Source organism: Astatotilapia calliptera, chromosome 14 (assembly GCF_900246225.1).
Source record: "Astatotilapia calliptera chromosome 14, fAstCal1.2, whole genome shotgun sequence".
NCBI lineage: Eukaryota > Metazoa > Chordata > Actinopteri > Cichliformes > Cichlidae > Astatotilapia > Astatotilapia calliptera.
The window spans coordinates 8,903,682-8,926,673 of record NC_039315.1 but is presented as its reverse complement, the minus strand read 5'-3'; the positions used below and the strand labels follow the sequence as shown (position 1 = coordinate 8,926,673).

The 22,992-nt window shown below is 38.9% G+C and overlaps 1 protein-coding gene across 7 annotated transcripts in view; it reads left to right on the top strand.

The window, feature by feature from the left end:
- stard13b (StAR related lipid transfer domain containing 13b) overlaps positions 1 to 22,992 on the top strand; it is a 77,593-nt gene that overhangs the window by 23,494 nt on the left and 31,107 nt on the right. For 6 of the 7 annotated variants that reach the window (XM_026193279.1, XM_026193281.1, XM_026193280.1 and 3 more), the window contains one exon: positions 1,664 to 1,697. In XM_026193279.1, the coding sequence (XP_026049064.1) occupies positions 1,664 to 1,697 (34 nt within the window). Of the gene's footprint in view, positions 1 to 1,663; positions 1,698 to 20,268; positions 21,252 to 22,992 lie in introns of those variants that run through there. The other variant, XM_026193286.1, reaches the window with a different exon arrangement.

Genomic DNA, 22,992 nt, shown 5'->3' with positions numbered 1-22,992 from the left:
ATTGGTACATCTCCTCTGGGGCTCAGCATCTGGTTTTTGGAGTGTTCATTTTCCTGAGTTTATTTCTGAAACTAGGTCTAAAGCAGGTCTATTGAGACTAACTTACCAGGGCTGCATTTACAGAAAATTTATTTACAGCACAGAGTTAAGCACAGAGATAAGGACTTTCTTCATGTCTGTACATTAAGAGTATCTAAACACTCTTTTCAGTGTTTAGATACGTGAGGAAATTCTGCCAGGCTGTGCCAAATCTCACAGTCAATAATGAGGGATCCATCAGTGGCTATACCTCATGGTTTGAAGAGGCTCCACTCAACTCGTCTATGTTTAAACAGAGATAAAAATACACACATAAGGGTATGAGTCATACATTTATGACTTGTTTTTGAATTTGGTTCTCAAAGAGAGTTGGATTTTTGTGCCTGGAGGTAACTGAGTGGTTGAGCCTGCTAACCCTGGATAATTCCCCCTCCACCTGCCAGACACTTGTTGGGAATTATTCCCTTAATCTCCTTTCGACTGCCTGCTGTCCTTTGTGCTTATTTGCTATATTCCCTAATAGTGTCAATGACTATCTAGAGAAGACAGCAACATGGACATGACTTTTACTAGGTTGCTCATCCAGCCTAGAGGTAAAAATGTGAGGGTTTATACTGTTTGTAGTTATGAAATCTTTGCTAGTATGTTAATAGAAAATCTAAACAGTGCCCTGTGGGCTAATTGTATGTTAACAGTCGTGATGGAGGCTCTGTAGTTTTAGAAAAAAGACATCTTGGGACTATATGCCGCATTTTTGCCTATTCCACAATGAACGTGGAATCAGGGCAGGCAAACAAGTGGATAAATCAAACCAGTGAGCCACAGAGGGGAAATGGAAAAGAGAGATGGGCAGGAGAGCAGATCATGTCCAGTCAGGAAAAGATTTTCAGTTCCTTGGCCTCTATTGGCAGTAGCAGAATTATATTAATAACCATTAAACTAAAAGGTTATAAAGAATATGCTGACCAGCGTAATTTTACAGTGACAAGTTCATGTATCAGCACTTCATTTCCACTGTTTATAAGATTTGGGGGAAACCTGAAGTCAGCTGAGACTGAAGAAGTCACTTGGATGAGTGACGAAACGTTTCTCCCACAAAACGCTATGTCCAGATGAACAGAATCAACTTTTTCAGATTTACTTTCCTGGATGATTGAGAATGCATCAAGACCATTTCCACACAGGTCTATTTTCCAGCGCTAACAGCATTCCAAAGAAATGATTCTGTAAAATGATCTTTGATAGTTTTTCTTTGGTCTTATTGGGGAAAGCAAGCTGATAAGACTCTCTTTAAAAGGGGATTATATAATTATAATTAGATAATGATAAGTACATTTTAAAGAAAATCATTGAACTAGGAGCTTGTATCTGAATAGTTTTCATGGCAAAAAAAATGTGAACTGGTGCATATGTATGGCTGCCAAAGTGAAGCTGCATTCAAGTAAAGCCTTAGTGACTATTAATTTATTGTTGTTATTATTATTATTATTATTATTATTATTATTATTATTATTATTATTATTATTTATTATCTTCTTTTTTGAAAAGTGCCATTAAAAAAGAAACCATGTTATATATACAGTTTCTGCTACAGTGACCAGTATTTGAATGTTTTTTCCTGCAGATGTTCAGTAAGGTGACCGATGCATCACGTGCAGGTAAGACAATATTTCTGTTTTTTATTAGTGGCTGCCCAACAAAATGCCTGTCTATGCAGTGCATGCTGGGAGAGCATGTGACCAGATAAAGCTGATAGAGAAAATGCTTTCTGAGTATACCAGAAAGCAGTGGGGGGTAATTGCATATCAATAAGTATTGCTTTCACTTTTTAAAAAAAATCAGTATTAGTTAATATTACACTAAAGCTAAGGGTCGTTTTTTTTGTATAGCTATAATCAAGTGTTAAAGTGGACTGGCACCTTCACTTAATAAGGAATTAAATCTGATAAGTAGGTTAATGCATATTACTATTACTTCCAGTGATTGCATGGAGGTATTTGTTGATTAATACAATTATGGTCCTTACATCTTTAACATATCCTTTTCCCTTCATATTCATGTAAAGTTCCGCTCACGGTACTTTAGCATCTAGGTAGCTACAGAAGAGTGAGCATAAACAGAGTAACATTTTTTTGATTAGTAATTTCTAATGCAATTTTTCAAATATCTCAGCAAATATAATGCACCATGATTTTTTGTTGGAGGGGAAGGAGATCTGTAAATCAATTAATGTTCACTGTACAGTAAAACTACTATTACATAATAGTACTATTATGTAAGAAAAGGATTAGACGCTGTCACCTTGTAGAATTTCTTTTGGGAGTTTGAAAGCATAAGACCCTGAAATTTTAAATTTTGATGCCTTGAAACTTTATAACTGGATCATAAAGTGTCATTGTTTAAGGAGTCTTTGGTCTTAGTCCACAGCCAGTTTAACATCAGTGAAGTACGGTCCTGTATGACAGCGGTCCCCAACCTTTTTTGCACCACAGAGCGGTTTGTGTCCGACAATATTTTCTCGGACCGGCCTTTAAGGTGTTGCGGATAAATACAGCAAAACCTGTATCGGTACAAAAAAAGAAGATTTATTCATAACACAAGGAAAAAGACCCAGGGAAACAGAGTTAACGATAAAAACGATTTAAAATAAATAACGATAAAAACCCTAAAAACCATAAATTTCACACCTGAGTTTCAACTCTCGCGGCCCAGTACCAAACGACTCACAGTCTGTGGCCCGGGGGTTGAGGACCACTGCTGTATGTAATTTTAAAAAAACAACCCTCTGTGCACTCTGAGGCTGGATTGCACGCTGGCTCACATGGTGGCATTCTTCAGGCACCAGACAATAAGACTGATGGCCACAGGTGGCAGCTCCCTCCCAACCGTGTCTTGAGAATGTCCAAATGCACAGAGTCTTGTTTTAAAGGCCTTTTATATATTGGTCACATGGTGGTTAAAATTGTTTCTGTTTTGCTGTGAGGAAATATTTGGCTTGGTGTGATGTAGGCCTTGTGGGGCAGCTGCAGGATTTGGGTAGATGCCATTTTAGTCTCAGGTTGCACTCTCACATGACCTCAGCTGTACATGATTACACTGCACAAGTGGACATTACGGTCTGGAAAAATTCCATGTCACTTTTATGAAGCAGTTAACTAATGTGCGGTCTGGTCGTGTGAATGAGATATGTCCTGTGACTGATTCTTGGAAACCTGAGTGTGCGAGCACAGTGAAAAACATCAACAGATCTGTCAACCCAGATAAAAGATTCCCATCAAATGATTTCTGATGGGAATTTTTTTTTATTTAGTTTGGATAGTTTGATTGGAATAAGCTAGATTAGACACAATATCCCTATCTACTTTATTAGGTCAAAAAGCACATAGAATCTACAAATGGTTTAGACATGAACCAGTGACACGGAGAATGATCCTGTAAAAGATGGTCTTTTCTCATTAGGTGTGAGTTTTCCTGGTTGTATTTTGCAGCTGGGCTGCAGGAACCTCTTTAATTCTGATTTTTATTAACAAAGTGTGGAAAAAAAATCTTTTGTTAGCATGGTGGTCGGTCAGAGCAGCACAGCTTTTAATGGTGTTGAATTCTTTTGAACATTGAACTTCATGTTTGTAACTTATAATAGAACGAGCAGAGAGCAGAGATCTTTGAAATAGTTCTTCCTACTTCTTGTTGTTTATTTAAGATCATGTTGTGAGTCATTTCTGGAAAACAGTCAACCTTTTAACCTTCTTGACTTTTGGTTTTGTTGTTTCCTGATTCAAAAGAAAAAAGAAAAGCCTAGAGCTTCATTCAAGCCACATATGGAAACACTCAGAGAAGATGGGGAAAAAGCTTAAAACTGATTTTGAAATGTTTAATTTCTGAAGATATTGCTCAACATTTATAGACAGTTTTTTAAACCTTGCATAGATGATGAGCAAAAAGTACCTTAATCCCTGTCACATACAGTCATTTGTATGGAAATCCAGTCCCTCCCATGTCTTTGATTGCAGTGTGGAAATGAATGGCTTCCTTTGGTGAGAGGAGGCAACTATGTTCAACCCCACTGCCTGACTGATATAAAATCATAGATTTAATGAATCCACAGTGACACTAATGCTGAAAGCTGCATATTCGGCCAGGTCTCTGCCAGAGATACAGATACAATACAGATAAGTAGAGTAGTGAAACTGCCTTTACTGTCTTCACTGAAAGATTTATTTAATCGTAGGAAGAAATTTAGGTTTATTAATAGATGCGTTTTGGATTTTGTGTCCAGCAAAAGTATATTTTCTTACATTTTTCAAGTTTCAGTGAAGTTTAGACACAGAAATGGCTCCAAGACACAGCTATGTCGAACTCTGTGACTTTAAACTTGCGTAAGTAAGTGGTCTTTTGCTTTATGATCAACATCGTATTACCCAAGCACCAGTCTGAGAGAAAATCACACAAATGTGGCTTAAAAAGCACTCTGTGGCCCAGAACTGTCAGGCTGAGGCTTCCCTCTAATACTCTCATTTACACAGATCCTGTCTCTGAATACCAGAGGTGTGGACTCGAGTCACATGACTTGGACTCGAGTCAGACTCGAGTCATTAATTTTATGACTTTAGACTTGACTTGAAAAAATGTTCTAAGACTTGTGACTTGACTTGGACTTTTACACCAATGACTTGGGACTTGAATTGGACTTGAACCGGTTTACTTGAAAAGACTTGATATTTTACCCAGGGGCGGAGCGTGGGGGTGGCTTACTGGGCTTAAGCCCGGGTTGTTTTGTCAGAAGCCCGGGGTATTTTGGAGTGCAATTTTTTCATAGTTAGATGCCTGGCTGACAACTGTATAAAACAAAAAGTACACACAATATTCGAAGCACATAGTGCACACTGTGGGAGTTTACGACTGTGCGTGAATCCCCCCCTGATATTGGTATGATCCAAGCTCAGGCACTAAGCGACTGAGCGAGGGGGCGGGGCAGCTGCTGCCCGTCAGTGCGCTGTTGGAGAGACGGAGCCAGCCATACTAAGGAGAGCTTAAGTTTGACCAGGTACCAAAGCAAATCATTCGTACTGTACAAATAATGTAAATATGACGGTGCATCACGAAAGATTGATATCAAACTGATCACTTGACCCATATTACGTTACTTGCTCTTCAAGTGAATCAACAAATGGCGAAATGAAAAGCCGAACAAATGCTTTTTTTTTAGAGTCTTAGCTTACGTGTGTTTATTTCATATTTTCAGTTCTTACCCTCCCCGACTAAATCGGTTTCAGTTATGTACTGAAATATAAGAATGGACATTAGAGGGTTCTTTCAAAGAAAAACTCAGGTAAATGTTATTTTATATATTATGCTTTGTATGTTGTTCAGTATATTTCTATGCAAAACAAGAGGGGTTTCAGTACACAGCAGGATATTCACATTTGTAACCAGATATTTACACTTTAGGGAGAAAACATAAAACATTTTTACTGTACAACATCAATTTAGAGTAAACTTTTGTTTTAGATAAATATTGAAATATCTTTTGAATTAGTTAAATGTCACAATAAAGAGAGACAGAGCTTTCTGTTTTTTATCACTTTCATCAAATTTAGGAGTACATGTACACTAAGTTTATTGTTAATTAATAAGAAAACTGCAGACGATTCCATTCTGAGCTGAAGAAGCTTCTGATAGGTTAGTAGAGTCCATGTGAGTAAATTGGTGGCACAGCTGTGGATGCATATAAGGCAAAACACAGAGCCTGTTTCTGTGACATGGGGACATCAAGAGATGTCAACCAAAACACCAGGAAAAGAACTGTGGAGCTCCATAAGTGTGGCTCAATTTTGAATACAATTTGGTTCCATTTGCAATTAAGAAATACAGACGATTTCTCTCTTTACTCTTAAAGTTAACAAATATGTTTTTTATATTTATCAATCTAAAAAAATAAACATTTAGTCTGATTTGATGTTACAATTAAAAAGTGTTTTTATCTGAAGAGTTTGTAAATATCTGTATATTTGATGATTGTCAGCACAAAGAGGGAGAGAGGAACAGAGAGGGAGAGAGAGGGAGATGGAGAATGAGGACAGAACAGAGATGAACAAGAGCAGGTGAGACTCACATGTTAGTCAAATGGTTGTTTACCAAAAGTATCACCGTATCATAGGTACTCATGTATCTCATACCTAGTGTTTCTTTTTAGGTTTGTTATTTTTCAAATTCTATATTTATTAAGTTATGCAGGCTTGTTTGCACAACAAGGCTAAATAATTATATAAACCTTTCTCAATCTAAATATTGTACTTTGGTAGAATTAAAAAATAAATGTAGTGCAGGTCTATGATGATTTTTAGTGCTACTATCATCTAGTTCTGATTCTGGTTCTGTCTTGGTTAAGTCCCAAGTAGTGCTGATTTTGAACTGTTGTAGTCCTGTTTTAATTCTGGATCAGTTCTTGGTCTGGTTGAATTGGGGTTTAGTCCTCGTGTCTTGATACAGCCCTGATTTTGTTCTGCCTCGCTGCTTAATTAAAAAACTAGTTTAAGGTGTTCTGCACATGTGATATATATTTTTCCCTATATGAAGTCATTCTTTTTTGAACAAAACTCAAAACAGAGCCAATTAATCTTTCAGTCATTTCCACCCCCCCCCCCCCCCAAGGGAAAAAAAATCCCACATGCATACTATCCTTTAGGGCTAAGCCCCGGGTGTTTCAAATGTCTGGCTCCGCCTCTGATTTTACCCCAAATATAAAATTTAACATGCATATTATATAGAGATTGAAAATGTGACGTCATTCACGGGTAGAACCGCAAAGGATTCTGGGAACTCGTGGCAAGAGGTACTAGCGCACACAGACTTTCAATTGAAATCAGTTATACAGCGATAAAAAGAAACACAAAAATGGCAAGAAGCTGTTGTATTATTAACTGCAATAGCCGGTCGCATGACAGCCACGGGAAGCCGACGGGTAAAGAGATCGGTTGTTATCGGATTATGTCGTTGAAGAGAAATTGTTCGAGCCATGTTTCCGAAGTAACAAAGACGCGATGGATGGCCTGGATTGCAGCCATTCAAAGATCAAATATAACGTCCCAGAACACTCCAGCTCACAGGTTAGTCTGCTCCAAGCATTTACACGAAGGTCAGTGTTTTTTAGTAGTTAATACGTCATTTTTCATAAAATAATTGGTGATATAGGTTACAAGCAAGTCTGGCGCTGAACAGAAATTGTCGCGCTATGCTCCTTTATTTATTGTGCATAAATAGTGAATTGTCCTGACACAATATTGCGTTTCGCTTCTGTTATTATGGTACATTGACAAAAACATATACTTTTATTCACAGGATAAAACGGGTTTTTTTGTATCACTAATTGCCCAGTACGATTACAGCATACAATATTATTGTCACTGCTACATTTCTGTGATGCTACCAGAAATTATTTCCACTACTAATTAATTACCGTTGAGCTCAAAGGTCCTATTAATAAACGGTTAAGGAATGTGTATTTATGACGACGATTTGTGAGACTGGTAAACTTATGATACGTACGATGGTCTTTCGTTCTACACGGTGCATTTCAAGGTCCTGTACCCATCCGTCGGTAAACTGTACCTGGGCTTGTTGCAGTGACCTGAAGTTACTAAACTTCATGAGTGTATGCACTCACTCCAAGAGCCGTATGATTATAAATATGCATATAAATATGCTACGATGAGATAGCTGACTTCATCTAACTAGCAAATGTTGTCCAGGCTACGTTGGTGATACAGTTTTTTTTTAATGTGTATGATATTTTTGTCATGCGATTTTAAAGCCGGTGTTGTGCCAAAAAGTGATTGTCTGCCAAAAACTGATTTCCAATGTTTCTGTGTATTTTTTATGTGTAATATCTTTACGTATGTTCGTAAATAGACTTCGGTGAACAGGGTTTACAAAGGGGTTATATAGAGAATTAAAACAATATCTGTTTTTCAAGTATCTTTACAACTCTCTGCTATTGTACTTACATTATAACCAATCCGGTCCTTTATCCCCACTTAAAATATTTTTACAGAAATATTGTAATATTTGCTGCCATTTCTGCTGTCCTCTTGGCCAACTTACTCTTACAAAAGACATTTTTAATGTTAATGAGATTTTTTTTAACTGTTTAAATAAAGGTTATATAAAAGTCACTGCCAAAAACTGATTGCGGCTTCTACCTTGTTACACGAATGTTGTTTGTGGCTCAAGATGACTTTATGTCATCCATGAGGGATGCATTTGACATATGTTTCACATATTATAGCCCAACAAGTTACTTATAGCAGTTTAAATACGAGCAATCAGTTTTTGGCAAATACCGGAAATCAGTTTTTGGCAGACAATCACTTTTTGGCACAACACCGGTCCTACAACCGCATCCAAGAATAACATGCAGCTTATCTCAGAACTGTCGGTGAAAACTATTCTTGGAGCTAGGTTTAATTGAGCTGCATTTTAAAGAGGTGCAATTTCACAATTTGTGTATATTTTCTAAGTTCACTATTTTGTCATGTGTTGAGAAAAACACAGATTTAAAAATTACATGGTCTAATATTTACATTTAGCATATAACTGCAACATGCTTTTTTTCGTTTTTTTGAATGACTCGAAAGGACTTGAAATTCAAAGTTTCAGACTTGTGACTTGACTCGGACTTTTACACCAGTGACTTGAGACTCGACTCTGACTTGCCTGACACTACTTGAGACTTGACTTGAGACTTGAGGATAAAGACTTGAGACTTACTTGAGACTTGCAAAACAATGACTTGGTCCCACCTCTGCTGAATACATATGCTAATCTACTTTCAGTGTGGAAATCTCTTGCTGCTGATTATAAGAAAAACAAAGGGGGAAAAGAGAGTTTTCACAACTAAGTACACCCTTACTGATTCCTTCGGAATTAAAAGGATAAGTTGCACCAGTGTGCTGCTAATCCCGTGCACTTGATTGATTAATGATCAGCAGGTGTGTCCATCTCTATAAAAGCAGAAGCTTAGGCAGTCTGCTGCTTTGGAGCGTTTACCTCAATCTTACCAGAAGTGGGCGTCCCTTCAAATTCACCCCAAGGTCAGACTGTGCAATGCTCAAAGAAATTACAGAAAAAAAACTTAAGAGCTGCGTCTCAGCTTCTACAGGCCTCACTTAGAATGTTAAATGTTAAATTTCATGACAGCGCAATTAGAAAATGACTGAACAAGTAAGTTGTTCAGGAGAAAGATTGCAGAGGGCTTAGGTTTGCAGAGTTGTGTCTGAACAAACCATTTCTTGACCAATGTCCTTTGGAGAAACATAACCCAAAGTGGAGGTGAAATACACAGCTCCACATTTGGCAAAAAACAAACTTAGCACATATGCACAAATGTCTCATACCAACTATTAGGCACTTGGGCTTGTTTTGCAGCCACAGGACCTTGGCACATTGCAGTCATTTAATCAACTATGAAGTCCTCTGTCGCCACAGTATTCTAGTCAGATGTGAGGCCATTTGTCTGACAGCTAAACCTTGGCCAAAACTGGGTCATGCAACAGGACAATGACCCCAAGCACAGCAGCAAATTTACAACAGAACAGCTAAAAAACAAAAGAATCAAGGTGTTGCAATACCCCAGTTCAGACCTCGGCCTGATTGATTACTGTGGTGGGACCTTAAGAGAACCGAGCATAAATGAATACATGCAAACCTCGGTGAACTGATGCAATGTAAAGAAGAGTGGCAAAATTTCTCTACGAAAAATTGTACTTCACTTCCACAGAACTGCATAGTGTCCTTTGAAAAAAGTTTTCATATGACTGTAAATATAAGCAGTGAAACTTGAATTTAAAAATATTTTTTGCACACTGAATAACAGCACATTTTACAGCAGATTGTATTGATCTAACAGAGGGGACAATAATTTCTACATTGAGGAAATGACCAAAATCTATCCTTCAACCGTTTTTCAATAACCACTCATTTAGTTAGGATTGCAGGAGAATTGAAGCCTATCCCAGCTGACACTGGCCCATTGCGGGGCTAACACAAAGAGAAAGCAGATATCTTATGAACAACTGAGAATCACCAAAATTAACTGAACATGCATGCCTTACTTTTGTGTGAGAAGAAACAGGAGCAGACTGAAAAAACCACAGTGCTACACCCTGCACCAGTGTGTCACACTGAATGCTTAATTTAACTAATAATGGCATGCATAGATGGTCAATTTAATCTGTTATGCTTAAGTGCTTGCATGCACAAAGCTTACTGTGGATACTATACAGTACCATCCAAGATCACATTGTATATACAGTAAGATTCTATTTTAAATTAATTTTTACTTTAACTAATTTGTTCTGCTCACATATTATAGTTACATCTTATTTCCTATGAAGTATTTCGCTCATGATCCTGATGACTGAGGCTGAACTGCAGAGGGGTTGTAAAATCCACAGTAAGAGCTAGTTGCTTGCTTTGTGTACAAGGCCCAGGTGTTTTTGATCAGACTGTGAAAACTGAAAAAAAAACTGTACTTATTTATGTAAAACATCACCACAGATGTTTTCTCTAGTCTGCTATTAACAGTATAAAACTAATATGACAATGTTGACTTCCCTGGACAGTTCCCCTTGGCACCAAGTCAAGTTTAATCAGGCTCTGATGATTGGGATTAAATGCACAGTAGAGCTAGAACCATTTACCAGCCTTACTCATGATTCCCACAGTGAAACTGGCCAACATGAGAATCCTTCTCACTGTGAAATGACTCCTCTGTTGAGCCTTATGTATACACTGCTATTATAAATCACCAGTCCGGCTATAGATGGTGCACCAGTGGGTATTATATAATGTCCATGGCTAGTAATGCATTAAAGCAGGGTTGCTGTTTTTTTACTCCTGCATATTCTTCAGCTGTTCTCAAACTCCAGTGTCACCCAGGGTCACAGCCTGCTGATGGAGACTGACTGTGACCTCAGACAGCTGCAGTCGCTCTCTCCGTTTCTCTCCCTGGAGGCTGGTTAGAGACTATAATATACACATCACAAGAGCATCATGGGAACGTGAGTAGTAGATGACATAGCCTGACACCTACGCAGTTCTAATCAGAACATATACAAGCAAAGTGGGCTGGTGGGGCTAGTATTGAAATCAGATGTACGTTTTAGGCTGTGTGAAGGAATAATAACTCTGTTGTTATTCTTTGTTATGGTCTGACCTCATTCTCATTCCATACTTAGCTAAGTGTCGCATTTTTCCCTGGGGAAGAACAAGGAATGGATCATTTTGAAGGAACTCTGATCATTTTCCTATTTTCCTTGAATTGTTATTGTAGCTTTATTTCTCTTTGTTAGAACACATCCAGAATCCAGTACAAATATGTCCAAAATTGTGTAGACACTCACAGGAGATTGTGAAACCTCGGAAAACCCATAAGCATGAATATACAGCTACAGTGCTTTGAAAATGTATCTGCCTCCTCCTTTCTTTCTTTGTGCACATTTGTTACTCTTACATATTTCAGATCATCAGTCAAAATTTAGTATTAGACAAACATAACCTGAGTAAATACAAAATGCAGTTTTTAAATGGTGATTTCATCTATTAAGAGAAAATAAACTACCTATCTCTGTGTGAAAGTGTGAAAAATCTTTTAGTCAGCAGTGATTTTCACTTTGGAACTCTATCATTGAGGCTATTTTTGTCCAGTCTTTTTCTCATTGTTGAAACATGAACGCTGACCTTAACTGAAACAAGTGAGACATGCAGTTCTTTATATGTTTCTCTAGATTCTTTTATGACCTCCTGGATAACACTCTAGCTCTTGGAGTAACTTTGGTAGGTCATACACTCCTGGGAAAGTTCACCACTGTTTTCACCGTGGTTTGCTGTAGTCCCAGAGCCTTAGAAATGGCTTTATAACCTTTTCCAGACAGATTGATGTCAATGATTTTGATTCTCTGCTGTTCTTGAATGTTTTTAGATCATGGCATAATGTTTTACTTTTTGGGGTGTTTTAGTCTGCTTATATTTGCCATACACTTTTATTTAAGTGGTTTATTGAGTCAGCAGGTCTGACAGTAATCAGTCCTAGGTCTGGGTAGTGATACTGAACTCCGCTTTCCAAAATGAAAAATGAAATCCTCGTACAAAAAGTGTGTTCTATGTTTACTCAAATGTTGTTTGATAATCTGAAACATGTAAATGTGTCAAATATGCAAAAAAAAAATTATTTTAAAAAGAAAAAATCAGCAAGGGGCAAATACTTTTAACAGCCTGCGATTTTTTTTTTTCCCTCAAGGCTTTTCACAAGATTCTTACAGCTGACTGCAGAGATTTTGTTTTCGTTCAGCCACAAGAGGATTAGTGAGGTCAGCCACTGATGCTGGTGATAAGGGTGGCTTCCAGTCTTCAAGTTCATCCCAAAGGTGCTGGATAGAGTTAGGATGTAAGAACATCAAGTTCCTCCAAATCCAAATTGAGAACACAAAAAATGTGAATATATTTTCCAAAATGTTTCTGTAAAATTGGGCACACACTGTTGACTTGGCTGCCACATTATTTGATTTTCTGTGATATTATTGCTACGTGAGACGATATATTATATATAGGCTGTAAGCAACACCAAACCAGATGATTTATTATTCTTGTTAGCAGTAGAATGAACCCTTTGAGATCCAATTCATAAGAAGTGATGACTGACTTAGACCTTAATTCAGTTCTTCTTCTCCTCTCAGCTGTTTCCTTTAGTGGCTGCGGCAGCTGATCATCTGCTTCCAACTCACCTAGTCCCTTGTATCTTGTTCTCCCACACCAACCCACATGTCCTTTACTAGATCCATGAATGTTCTCCGTGGTCTTCCTCTTTTCCTTTCCATGTTCAACATCCTTTTTCCAATATATCCACTATCCCTCCTGTGTCCAAACCATCTAACTTCAATGTCAGCAGCTGAGAGGCTTTTGACCATGCCACATACAAGTATGTATGGCACCTTTAGTCAGCACACAAAGTCCTTAAAGGAAAGGTGCTATAATTTGCACACAGTGTTTCATGACAAAGATGTGATTGCTGGCCAGAAGCGCAAGGATTTAGACATCAGCTGTTCTGTCTCATAAAGACGAAAGAAAAAGAAAATTTTTCCTAAATTAATTTACTACTACCACTATTACCACAGAAAAACTAACGTTCACAAAATCGTCCCATTATTTTTATTCCCCTCTGGCTGTTTCCCGACAGGTGCCAGATCAGTGACATCATGCTCTAAATTTATAAGCAGATAGATGCAGCTCAGACTATAAAGGGTGCTGCTGGCATGACAAATGCATGAAAAATTCCACACATGGAAAGATGGAAAACGACTTGCGGTTTCCTGAGAACAGAGGCCAGCTCGGCAGTTTCAGAGGGAGAGCAAGGGTGGGGGTGGAGGTGGGCTGGACTGCTAGTATTTCTGGACTTTTCTTTGTATATACAGTAATTTGTCAAGGTTGTGCAAACATTACAGAACAGCGTGGTTAACAAGGTCTGAAATCTTTTAAAGTTTTCATTGCAGTTTCAACATTTTCATTGCAATTATTTTAGCAATCATATATGCAATAGCACATAATATCATTTAATAATGCCTCCAAGGCCCTTGCACTGAATGAGATCATCATGTTCTACAGTTTCTTAGATCGTGGGGCATAATTTATTGCCCAGTATAAATCATCTGGTTTGATCCTGTCATTGTGTATTGTGTGTGTTCGCAAAGCTGTTTGAGCAGACACTATCTCCCAAGTGTATGTCCTTCATGGAGCGGAAACGGGTTTATTGTTCTCATTCCCAATTACACCCATGCTGCCAATTAGAGAAAAAAGCAGGCAATAAATCCTTTAGGGATCAGCTTCCTGAGTTGGTGTGCACGTTGGGGTAATTCAGGCCTGGGTTTTGTAAACTAAGCCGAAGGAGACATGGGCAGCCGTGTCAGGACGCAGGCCAGTTTCACAAGGGCAGAAACTCTGTGTGTGAGTGAGTGTGTGAAGCAACACAAAAGCTACCAGGTTGGTCCACCACTCAGCTGAGAAGAAAAGCAGAAAGAAGATTGAGGAAGTAATGAGCCAGGAAAAGACACACCACTTTAGGGTCCCACACCAGGATGTTGGTGACTAAACAGACAACCGGCTCATGTCCACGTGTCTCCTTTTGTGTGTAAATGTTTACCAATCTACTGGAAATGAATGCAAACAATAACTTCTTCCTCACATAAAGCTTCATCGAATCTGGTGATCCACTTTGTACCTCAGTGTTCCTGCAAAACACACACACACTCAACTTCGAAGCCAAGAACATTTCCTCAGGGCCAGTTTAGATACAATAACTTCATTGGCTCTCGCAGTGGCCTTCCAAATTTCCCACATAAACCACAGAGATTCCAGATGTTGCAGGGAGGCAAAAAGTCTGTTCCTCCGCTGGGCCTCGAGCCCTTGCCTCCGCATCCTCAGGTTGACCAATCGCGTGGCACATCTCACATCACGCACTGTGTGTTTTTGCACTGAAGCAAGGCTACAGGCACCCATGCTGCTGGAGATTTAGATAGCCGTTCCCTTTTCACTTGTACCCAGATAACAAAAAAAAAACACAGCAGGCTCTTAAAAGAAGCTCTGTCCTTGGGCGGTGTAGCACTGCAGCTTTCTTGTGGTTTCAGACCTGATTGAACAATTTGGCTCAGTAATCAAAGAGCAATAGCAGGCTGAAGCAGAGCAGACTTCCTGCATCCTCTCTGCTCTCTGGCTCACTGGCTTTAAAACTCAAGGGCCCACTAGGACTTGTTTGTTTCTCAGTGTGAAAACAATACCTGTACTGTACATCCAGCTTATCATGGTTGATGAGTTGAGCAGAATTTTTGGCAATAGGCTTGGCGATTCCACATGTGCTTCATTATGAAAACTGTTTGAGGGACAGAGATAAGTGGGCTCTGCCCCCCCCCACCCCCCGATGTTGTTAACCTAACTTTGTTTTATAAGCATGTGGTCTAGGAATTCCCAAAGTGGCAACTCATAGGTTGGGAAATAATGTGGTTTACTAATCATAATAAGGAGTTTCAGATCTCTGAAAGCCAACTGTAACAACTTCAAATGACTTTTGAGTGACTTCTGATGTCCTATTTGACATTTGTCATGGGAGGGGAGAGTACAAACACTTACTGTGGCTTTAATTTTAAGCAGCTGTCAATTTTTACTTTGGTCTCTGTTAGCATTTTAACTCTGTCTTCTTGGAAAATGCTTATCCTGAGCTATAAACAGTAACTTCCTGTTTCAGTTTGTGTCATTAGGGCTAAGGCCCTGCTGAAGAAAACAAATGGGATTCAATGAAATGTCACAGTTATGTTTGAGAGGCATAAAATGTGCCTTTGTGTTGATGCCGTAATGCACCAGTGATAGCAACAAGTGCAGATCATGGTCCACTGACAAACTCTTCAAGCTATATTCAGTTTGCTTGTTTGTGTCTAGTTTTCACTTTCATTCCTTTTTTCTTGGTTAAGTTCACACAAAAAAAAGATTGACGGGTTAAATTATGCCTGTTCACAAGATTAACCTATTGCATCTCTTAAATGTGAGATGAGTCGCTATTGGCTGCATCACAGCACAAAAGTCAAAAGACAGCTTGTGTGTATATTTGAGATGCCGGCGACTTTGACAAAATGGTTAGGTTTGATGCCATGAGAATAAGAACCTCGTCCGAGATGTAATTTCTCTAAAGTAATCCCGTCAGCTGTATGCCGCTGATTGCTTTGAAGGTACCATGGAGCACAAGCTAATAAACATTTTACATCAGCTGTTATTGAGAAGCAGTTATTGAGAGAGAAGTGTACCTCTGTGATTAAATCCTCATTGCTCTAATAGAAACCAGGTGCCCAAGAGTTGTGTAAATGTTTTCCCATGGATTTTTGTGGGCAGCAGAGCTTTAAGAGATTCAGACCTGACAGCATTACATGCTTTGTCATTCAATTAAACAATAGCCACATACGCTTGTCATGCCAGTTTTACATTCCTCAAGCCTGTTTTTACAAACTTTGACCCCTGTGGACTTACGCATCTACAGAAGCTTCATGGCATGGGGAATATTTGTATATGTTTTTGAGTTTTACCTCACTTATAGTTTAATTCAGGATGTCAAGTTATGTAAACTTCTACTGCAATAACAAGATATGAAGAAACATGAAAAATCTCAGTTAATCTGTTGAAGAAAGACTAAAAGTAAATGATCATCTATTTTGGATTTAATGGCTTTAAAAAGAACAAGCCTTACTAAAGGAAGAAACCATTACGTTACAACAGACGGCCCTTTAAGAAAACAGAATTAGTGGCCACTTTAATGGATTGGGACCAAAGTCAGCCCCTCCTTCCTCAACCACATAATCTAAACCCAGATATACACCACATGTGTGGCTCTGCTGGAAAAATGAACTCGGCTTGGGAATATATGGTCAGGAAATTTATAGCACATGCCTGAGACAAGCCCTCAGGGGCAGGGATGGAGGTGGAGGAGCGATCTCCCCATTCCCTGTGCTTTGTTTCCATTAGGCTGGGAAGTGCAATCTCCCAGACATTTCAAGGGGGCCTGGTGTAAGACCTCCTGGCCAAGAACATGACCCATTCAAGGAGGAGAAATCAGTTTCCTCGCATCGGGGATTTTCCCACTACAGCAATGGGACAGCATTCCACATCTGTCACCAGACATAGGCACAGACAACGGTTCAAACTCTGGAACTGTTCAAATGCAGACATATAATGCATGAGTAAATATCAGTGTGTTTATCTGTTTGTGTTTATGAAGGATGGAGAGAGAGGGTGGACAAGGGAGAAAAAAAATGTAGTCCAGAAAGTACAGCACTTTTTCGGGGAAAACGGGAAAACGAGTGCTGCCTGGCCAAAATAAACAAGTGGGTGAGTCAGCAAAAGGAAAACATTCTCAAGCTGACTGATGTTTCCTCTCTTTGCATCTGCTATTACTTCTGCTGCCAAGGACTGCTCCAGAGGCTAAGTCATTGTCTAGCCACAATGATCCACAGTGTGATAATGCTCGTCTTTACTGTCCAAGTGGCTTCTTTTTAGAGTAAGTAGATTGCGTTTTTTCCTCTTTGGTGATTCATGTCAAAAGAGGTCAAAATCTAGTTGCTGTTCTTCCTCCATCACCTTTGCTCTTTAGAAGATGACAGGGTTGGTATTGTCTATCTGTCCGTTCTTGCCTTCTACGTCACTGAGACTAGAGACTCGTCCCTTGTTTACATTGCCAAGATCTTGTCTTCACTGTCCTTTTTTCAACCCGTGTCTACTACAGGTGCATCAAGATGGGTTCTTTGTGACAAAAATCATGTTATAAAAAACCTCCCCCAGAAAGACAACGTCAACAGCTGTTACTGTCTTTTGTGTTAAATTAGATATTGTGCTGTCTGTTGACATTCTGGCCTTTTCTCTGTGGGCTTCCTGGGTCATGTGACCAGTGGAAAACAAAGTGCTTGACTGGGCCTGACCCTGACCCTTTCTAAAAGACTCACAGGATCAAATGAAGCAGCTTCTTTACTGAAGTGTGTACGTGTGTTTTAGTCCTCCGAGCTACATTTTAGCCTGAGGTGAATAAGTGGTGCTGAAAATAGCACCACACTGATCACTGGCTGCGGAACAGGCCAGTGGCGAGCCTAAAAAAAGCATCTATATTTTCTGAAATACATTTCATTCCTGTCACTTGCTAAGAGTGACAGATCGCTTTTTATAGAAATACAGAAAAAGGATGTTACACACTGAGAAAACGGTAAATGTGTAAATTTTGATATTTTGCCTGGTTGGAAGTATTTGATGTTTGCAACATAAAATGAGAAGTATGCAGCTGTTATTGTTGTCATGTCAGATAAGCTAAGATCAGAGGAGTTCTATGGGCTCCTACGTGCAGTTTCTAACTCTCCCTAACATCGTATAATTTCACTTTCAAACAGAACAAATGGAAAACGGAGCCCTTCATTAATATTCTCAGCTGCACACACTTTGGTACAGAGATATCTCACTATGTGACCTTGCTATAATGTTTAAATCACCTGTCCTGCTCAGGAGAAAAATGGTCTTTGTCTTTTATTAATTTCAGCACTGTCACATCAGCTTCATACTGAGAGGGCAAGCTGGGGTCAGCAGAGGTTTAGTTATTCCAGAAAGTGTCATCCTGTGTGTTTAGCATGGATTTAAACCTGTTACAGCAGCAATCCCAGCTGGTGCCCATGAAATGAATTCAGCTGATATGATATCACTGCATTTAGGTCATGCACTGCCTGAGCGAGCATACAATAATAGGAGGAAATTCCTAAAATAATTATGGTAGAACGATCATTGAAGCTGCTGTCTTCAATGGCAGCTGCCAGCTTAGAAGAGCTTACTGTGGTTATTCTTCAGGGATGACCTGATGTTTTCTTGCGTTAGTATTTTTGTTGCACATTTTTGTAAAAAGAAATTTATTTGTTTTTTCTTAAACATGTAACCTGCTCAGACCTACCTGGGGAGAACACTCTGAACCCATGTTAAGCTTTGAGTAATAGACCACATTGTCCCGAACAGAGGTGCAAATTCTGGTAACAGCTAACGCATACACTCATAGGCTATTTCATTAGGTGCACTTGTTTGGTTGCTCATTAACACAAATATCAAATCAGCCAATCACATGACAGCAGCTCAGTGCATTCAGGCACGTAGACATGGTCAAGATGACCTGTTGGACTGAGGTTAAAACTGAGCAACAGAATGGAGAAGAAAGTGACTTTGAATGTGGCATGGTTGTTGGTGTCAGATAGTCTGGTCTGAGTACTTCAGAAACTGCTGGTCTACTGGGATTTTTAGCACACAAAAGTATTTGGGATTTGTAGAGAGTGGTCCAGAAAAAGAAAAAATGTCCAGTAAGCAGCAGCTCTCAGGGCAAAAATGCCTCATTGATGTCACTGGTCAGAGAACAAATTCCCGACTGCTTCGATCTGTTATGAAGGCAACAGTAGCTCAACTATTCATTACAACCAAAGAATGCAGAAGACCCTATTTGAATGTGCAACATGCCAAACCTTGAAGCAGATGGGCTACAGCAGTAAAAGACCACACTGGGTGATTTTCTTGTCAGCTAAGAGCAGGAAACTAAAGCTAGAATTTTTGTTGATCAATCCAAAATCGGACAGTTGAAAATGTTAATGTTGCTACTTGGTCTGATGAGTCTCGATTTCTGCTGCGAGATTCAGGTAGTAGGGTCAGAATTTGGTGTAAACAACATGAAAGCATGGATCGATCCTGCTTTGTATCTATGGGTCAGGGTGCTGCTGTTGGTGTAACGGTGTGGGGAAGAATTTCTTGGTATACGTTGGGTCCTTTAGCACCAACTGAGTATCATTTAAATGCCATGTCCATCCCTTTAATTTAATTTGTAAAATATGTACACACACACACACACACACACACACACACGTAGAAAAATATTTAGTATACACATCCAGAAATGCATATACTATTATATATTGTACATATATTTATTAGTTTCAGATGTAGCCATTCTTGTATTTTGCTTGTTTACATTATTGTATTTTGCACAACTCTGTTGCTTGTGAAGCTCGCACACAAGAATTTCACTCACATGTGCTGTACCAATGTATCTGCACATGTGATGTGACAATAAAAGTGATTTGATTTGATTTGATTTGATTTATGACCACAGTGTATCCATCTTCTGAGCATCTTCCAGCAGGATGGTATTTCATTTACTTTTTCATCCACCAGATCTTAGGTAACCTTTAAGATGTGATGGAACATGAGATTTGCATCATGCATGTGGAAGTCTGTGATACTTTCAGAATTAAGGCAGAGGACTGAGGTAGCTATGAAGGCAAAAGGGAGTTCAACCTGGTACTAGCAGGGTTTGCCTGATGAAGACTATATGTGAGTTGTCAGTTATACCTAATAAAGAAAGACTGACTGTAAAGATAATACACAAATTTGTAAGTAAAATAACTGAATAATTATTATTAATCATCACACGCAAAGAATACCTATAATAGAGCATTTGTCTAATTTTGGATTTATTTATTTCAGTGCTATTTTTTTGGATTTTCATATTAGAATATTGTGACAGTACAGGAGAAAGTGATTGCTCGCTTGTGGATTCTGTCATTTGAGAGCCACGGTGTGTATTTGCGGTGTTGCGTGGTTTGTAGCTCGTGATGCCTTCAAGTGCCCTACGTAGACCTGGGCACCACTTGAAAATTGAACGAGTACAACTGTGGAAGCGTTAATCTAAAAAGTAACTTTGTATGCAAAGCGTTAACATTGTACACAATATTGTATTAACTGCTCAGCTGTAATAGTGCTGATAAGATGACAGCCAGCGTTACAAATGACAGAGTCAGTTTCACGATGGAGTCCAGAAAACTTTGCTGCACAAAATGTGTGTTTATGTTCTGAAAAAAATAAATATTAAACCGAGAACATATAATAAATGTGTCATAGGCTAATGTTGACTTCACTGACATGGGTTTAAAGGTAGCTAATATTTCTTCTACTGTACTCTATATACTGTAAACGTATTTGTTAAATGCATAAACTCATGATTCTATTTTATTCAAAACTGGGTTTTAAAATTATGTAATCTAACCACTTTTGCTCACACCAGCCCTCTAAGCTCCGCTGATTCTTTCCCAGATATTATGTACTGTTTCGCTGTAAGGATCTTATCGGTTCTCCTAACAATTTCCATGTTTCCCACGGTACTTGAAGGCATCACGACTACAGGGCTGTATGTCGATACACGCGCGCACACAAACACATCTGGTGTGAAGTGGGAAAGCCGCGCTTAATGCTTTACTGTCACTTTCTTACTTTTACTTGTCTTGCTGATTTCCGTTTTTAACTGGGGGGGATACATTTAATTCCCCTTGAAATGGTGACAACTTCGTTTGAAGACCGGTCACCGGAGTCAGGTTTGCCGCCACTATAGAAAGAACTTGAAGCCGGGAAAAAGGTGATTTTGTGTCGGGGTGTTTAAAGGGGTTTGTGAGATACCAGGAGGAGTTTATTATTATGTCCGAGTGGAGGATTTGAGATGAATTCTAAAAGAAGGTCAGCGAAACTGAAGCTCCGGCGGTCTTTCAGCGAGCAGCTGTGGAGCTCCACATCCAAAGCCTGGGATTTACTCTGGAAGGGTGTCAGAGAGCGGAGACTGGCAGGTCAGTAGCCCGCTTCAGGTCAGATCTTAGCCCGCGGTATAGGCTGGAATAGAGTGTCATCCACCGCAGCAGAGACTGAGGTGACCCCATCCTATTACTGGGAAGAGTTCTTTAATTCGTATATAATTCGTGTATAACAATTATTATTGTTTTATTATTGCACACTGATCAGAGTGACATTTAAAGAGAATTTAAGAAGAAAACACATTCTTAATGTGGTAGGCTATGAATTTGTTTTGTGTTGGTAGATTTTTTTTTTTTGTCTAGACACTATTGATACTGTTTATCCTAAAAATTACTCCACGCGTGCATGTAGTCTGGTCTAATATTACAATTTTAAAAATTATTTTTTTAGTTGCGCTCAGTTGAAGGTGTAGGTAGTTAGGCAGCAAACTAAAAAAACTGTCTAATAAATGCCATAAACTTATAATAAATACAGTTTAATACCTTTCTGTAGGAGAGTTTTCCTTTATTAGCGTCGATTTTTTTTATTACTTTCAAATGACAGTGGGGTCGCAAGGGGGCGCTGATAAGTAATTTCACCAGCTTTATGAAGTGAATGAGATTGAATGAAGCAATGTTTGATCTTATTTTCTGTCACATAATTTACGTTAAGTTATTATTGTGTTCATAAGAAATTGGTTTTCATTTGGTTTTCTTTCATTAGTTATAATGACTGTATTTCTGCAGGGTAACATTATTGTGCATGCTTTCTGTGCCACTGTCTTTGAGATTATAGATCACATTTTTTTCCCTTTACATTATTTGCTCATACTTGGCTCAAAAAAAAAATCCCAAATAAACCCAAACTGAAGCAACTTTGTGACTGCATTGAAAATATTTACACATAGGTTCTTTAACACCTTCAAAATGCATCTGCCTTTTTTGGTGACAACACATGTGTTGCCAAGAATTATTCAGTGAAAGTGAACTTTATTTTCCAAGTAATATCACGTATAGCATACATGTTAACTTTTTGAAATGCGTATGAAATTAACTCTATATGAGGAAGTGGCACTTAATGGCAAAAGAGATGGAAACATTTACCACAATAGGCACAGTTTTGTTAGTGGTATGTTATGGTATTTTTTTTTGCTTCTTCTAAGACTGTGTTACATAATGTGGAAAATGTTTAATTTTTAGAGTACTCTGGGATTGATTTAAGTTAATAATTTCAAGGTCAGTTTTTGTTGCACTGGTTCTCTTAATGGCCCTGAGAGAATTGCGTCAGAAGTGAACGTCAGTCATCTGTGCAGTTGCCCGAGTGTACCGCCAGGTGCAGTAAAGTGACCACAATAGCGCCTTATGTGGGGAAAACCACATGAATGACAAAACAGCTCTGTCTTCACTGGTGGATTTGAAGTGCTGTAGTCATTCAAATGGAGACCAGATGTTTTTATGAGTGTGCGCACAGAGTTGCATATCAGATCTGATCCATGCTTGGCTCAGCTGTGAAGCCTGTTTAGGAACGTCACTGGTGCAGCAGCTGAGTTTGCCAGTGTCTGGATATCTGACACATTAATCTTGCATTCTTTTCCATATGCAGCATGTGAAGCTGCTTATGCAGACACTGAACAATGAGGGGACAAATGCTGCATAGAGACCAGACCCAGATGTAGATGGCTGACATATGGGAATTGATTTGAATCATTTGTGAACTCTGTCTGAAAGTTTTTTCTTTTCTCTGTTTTTAGGGTGCTAGGTGCGGTACAAATTTCTATTTTTGGATATTTTCTTTTTT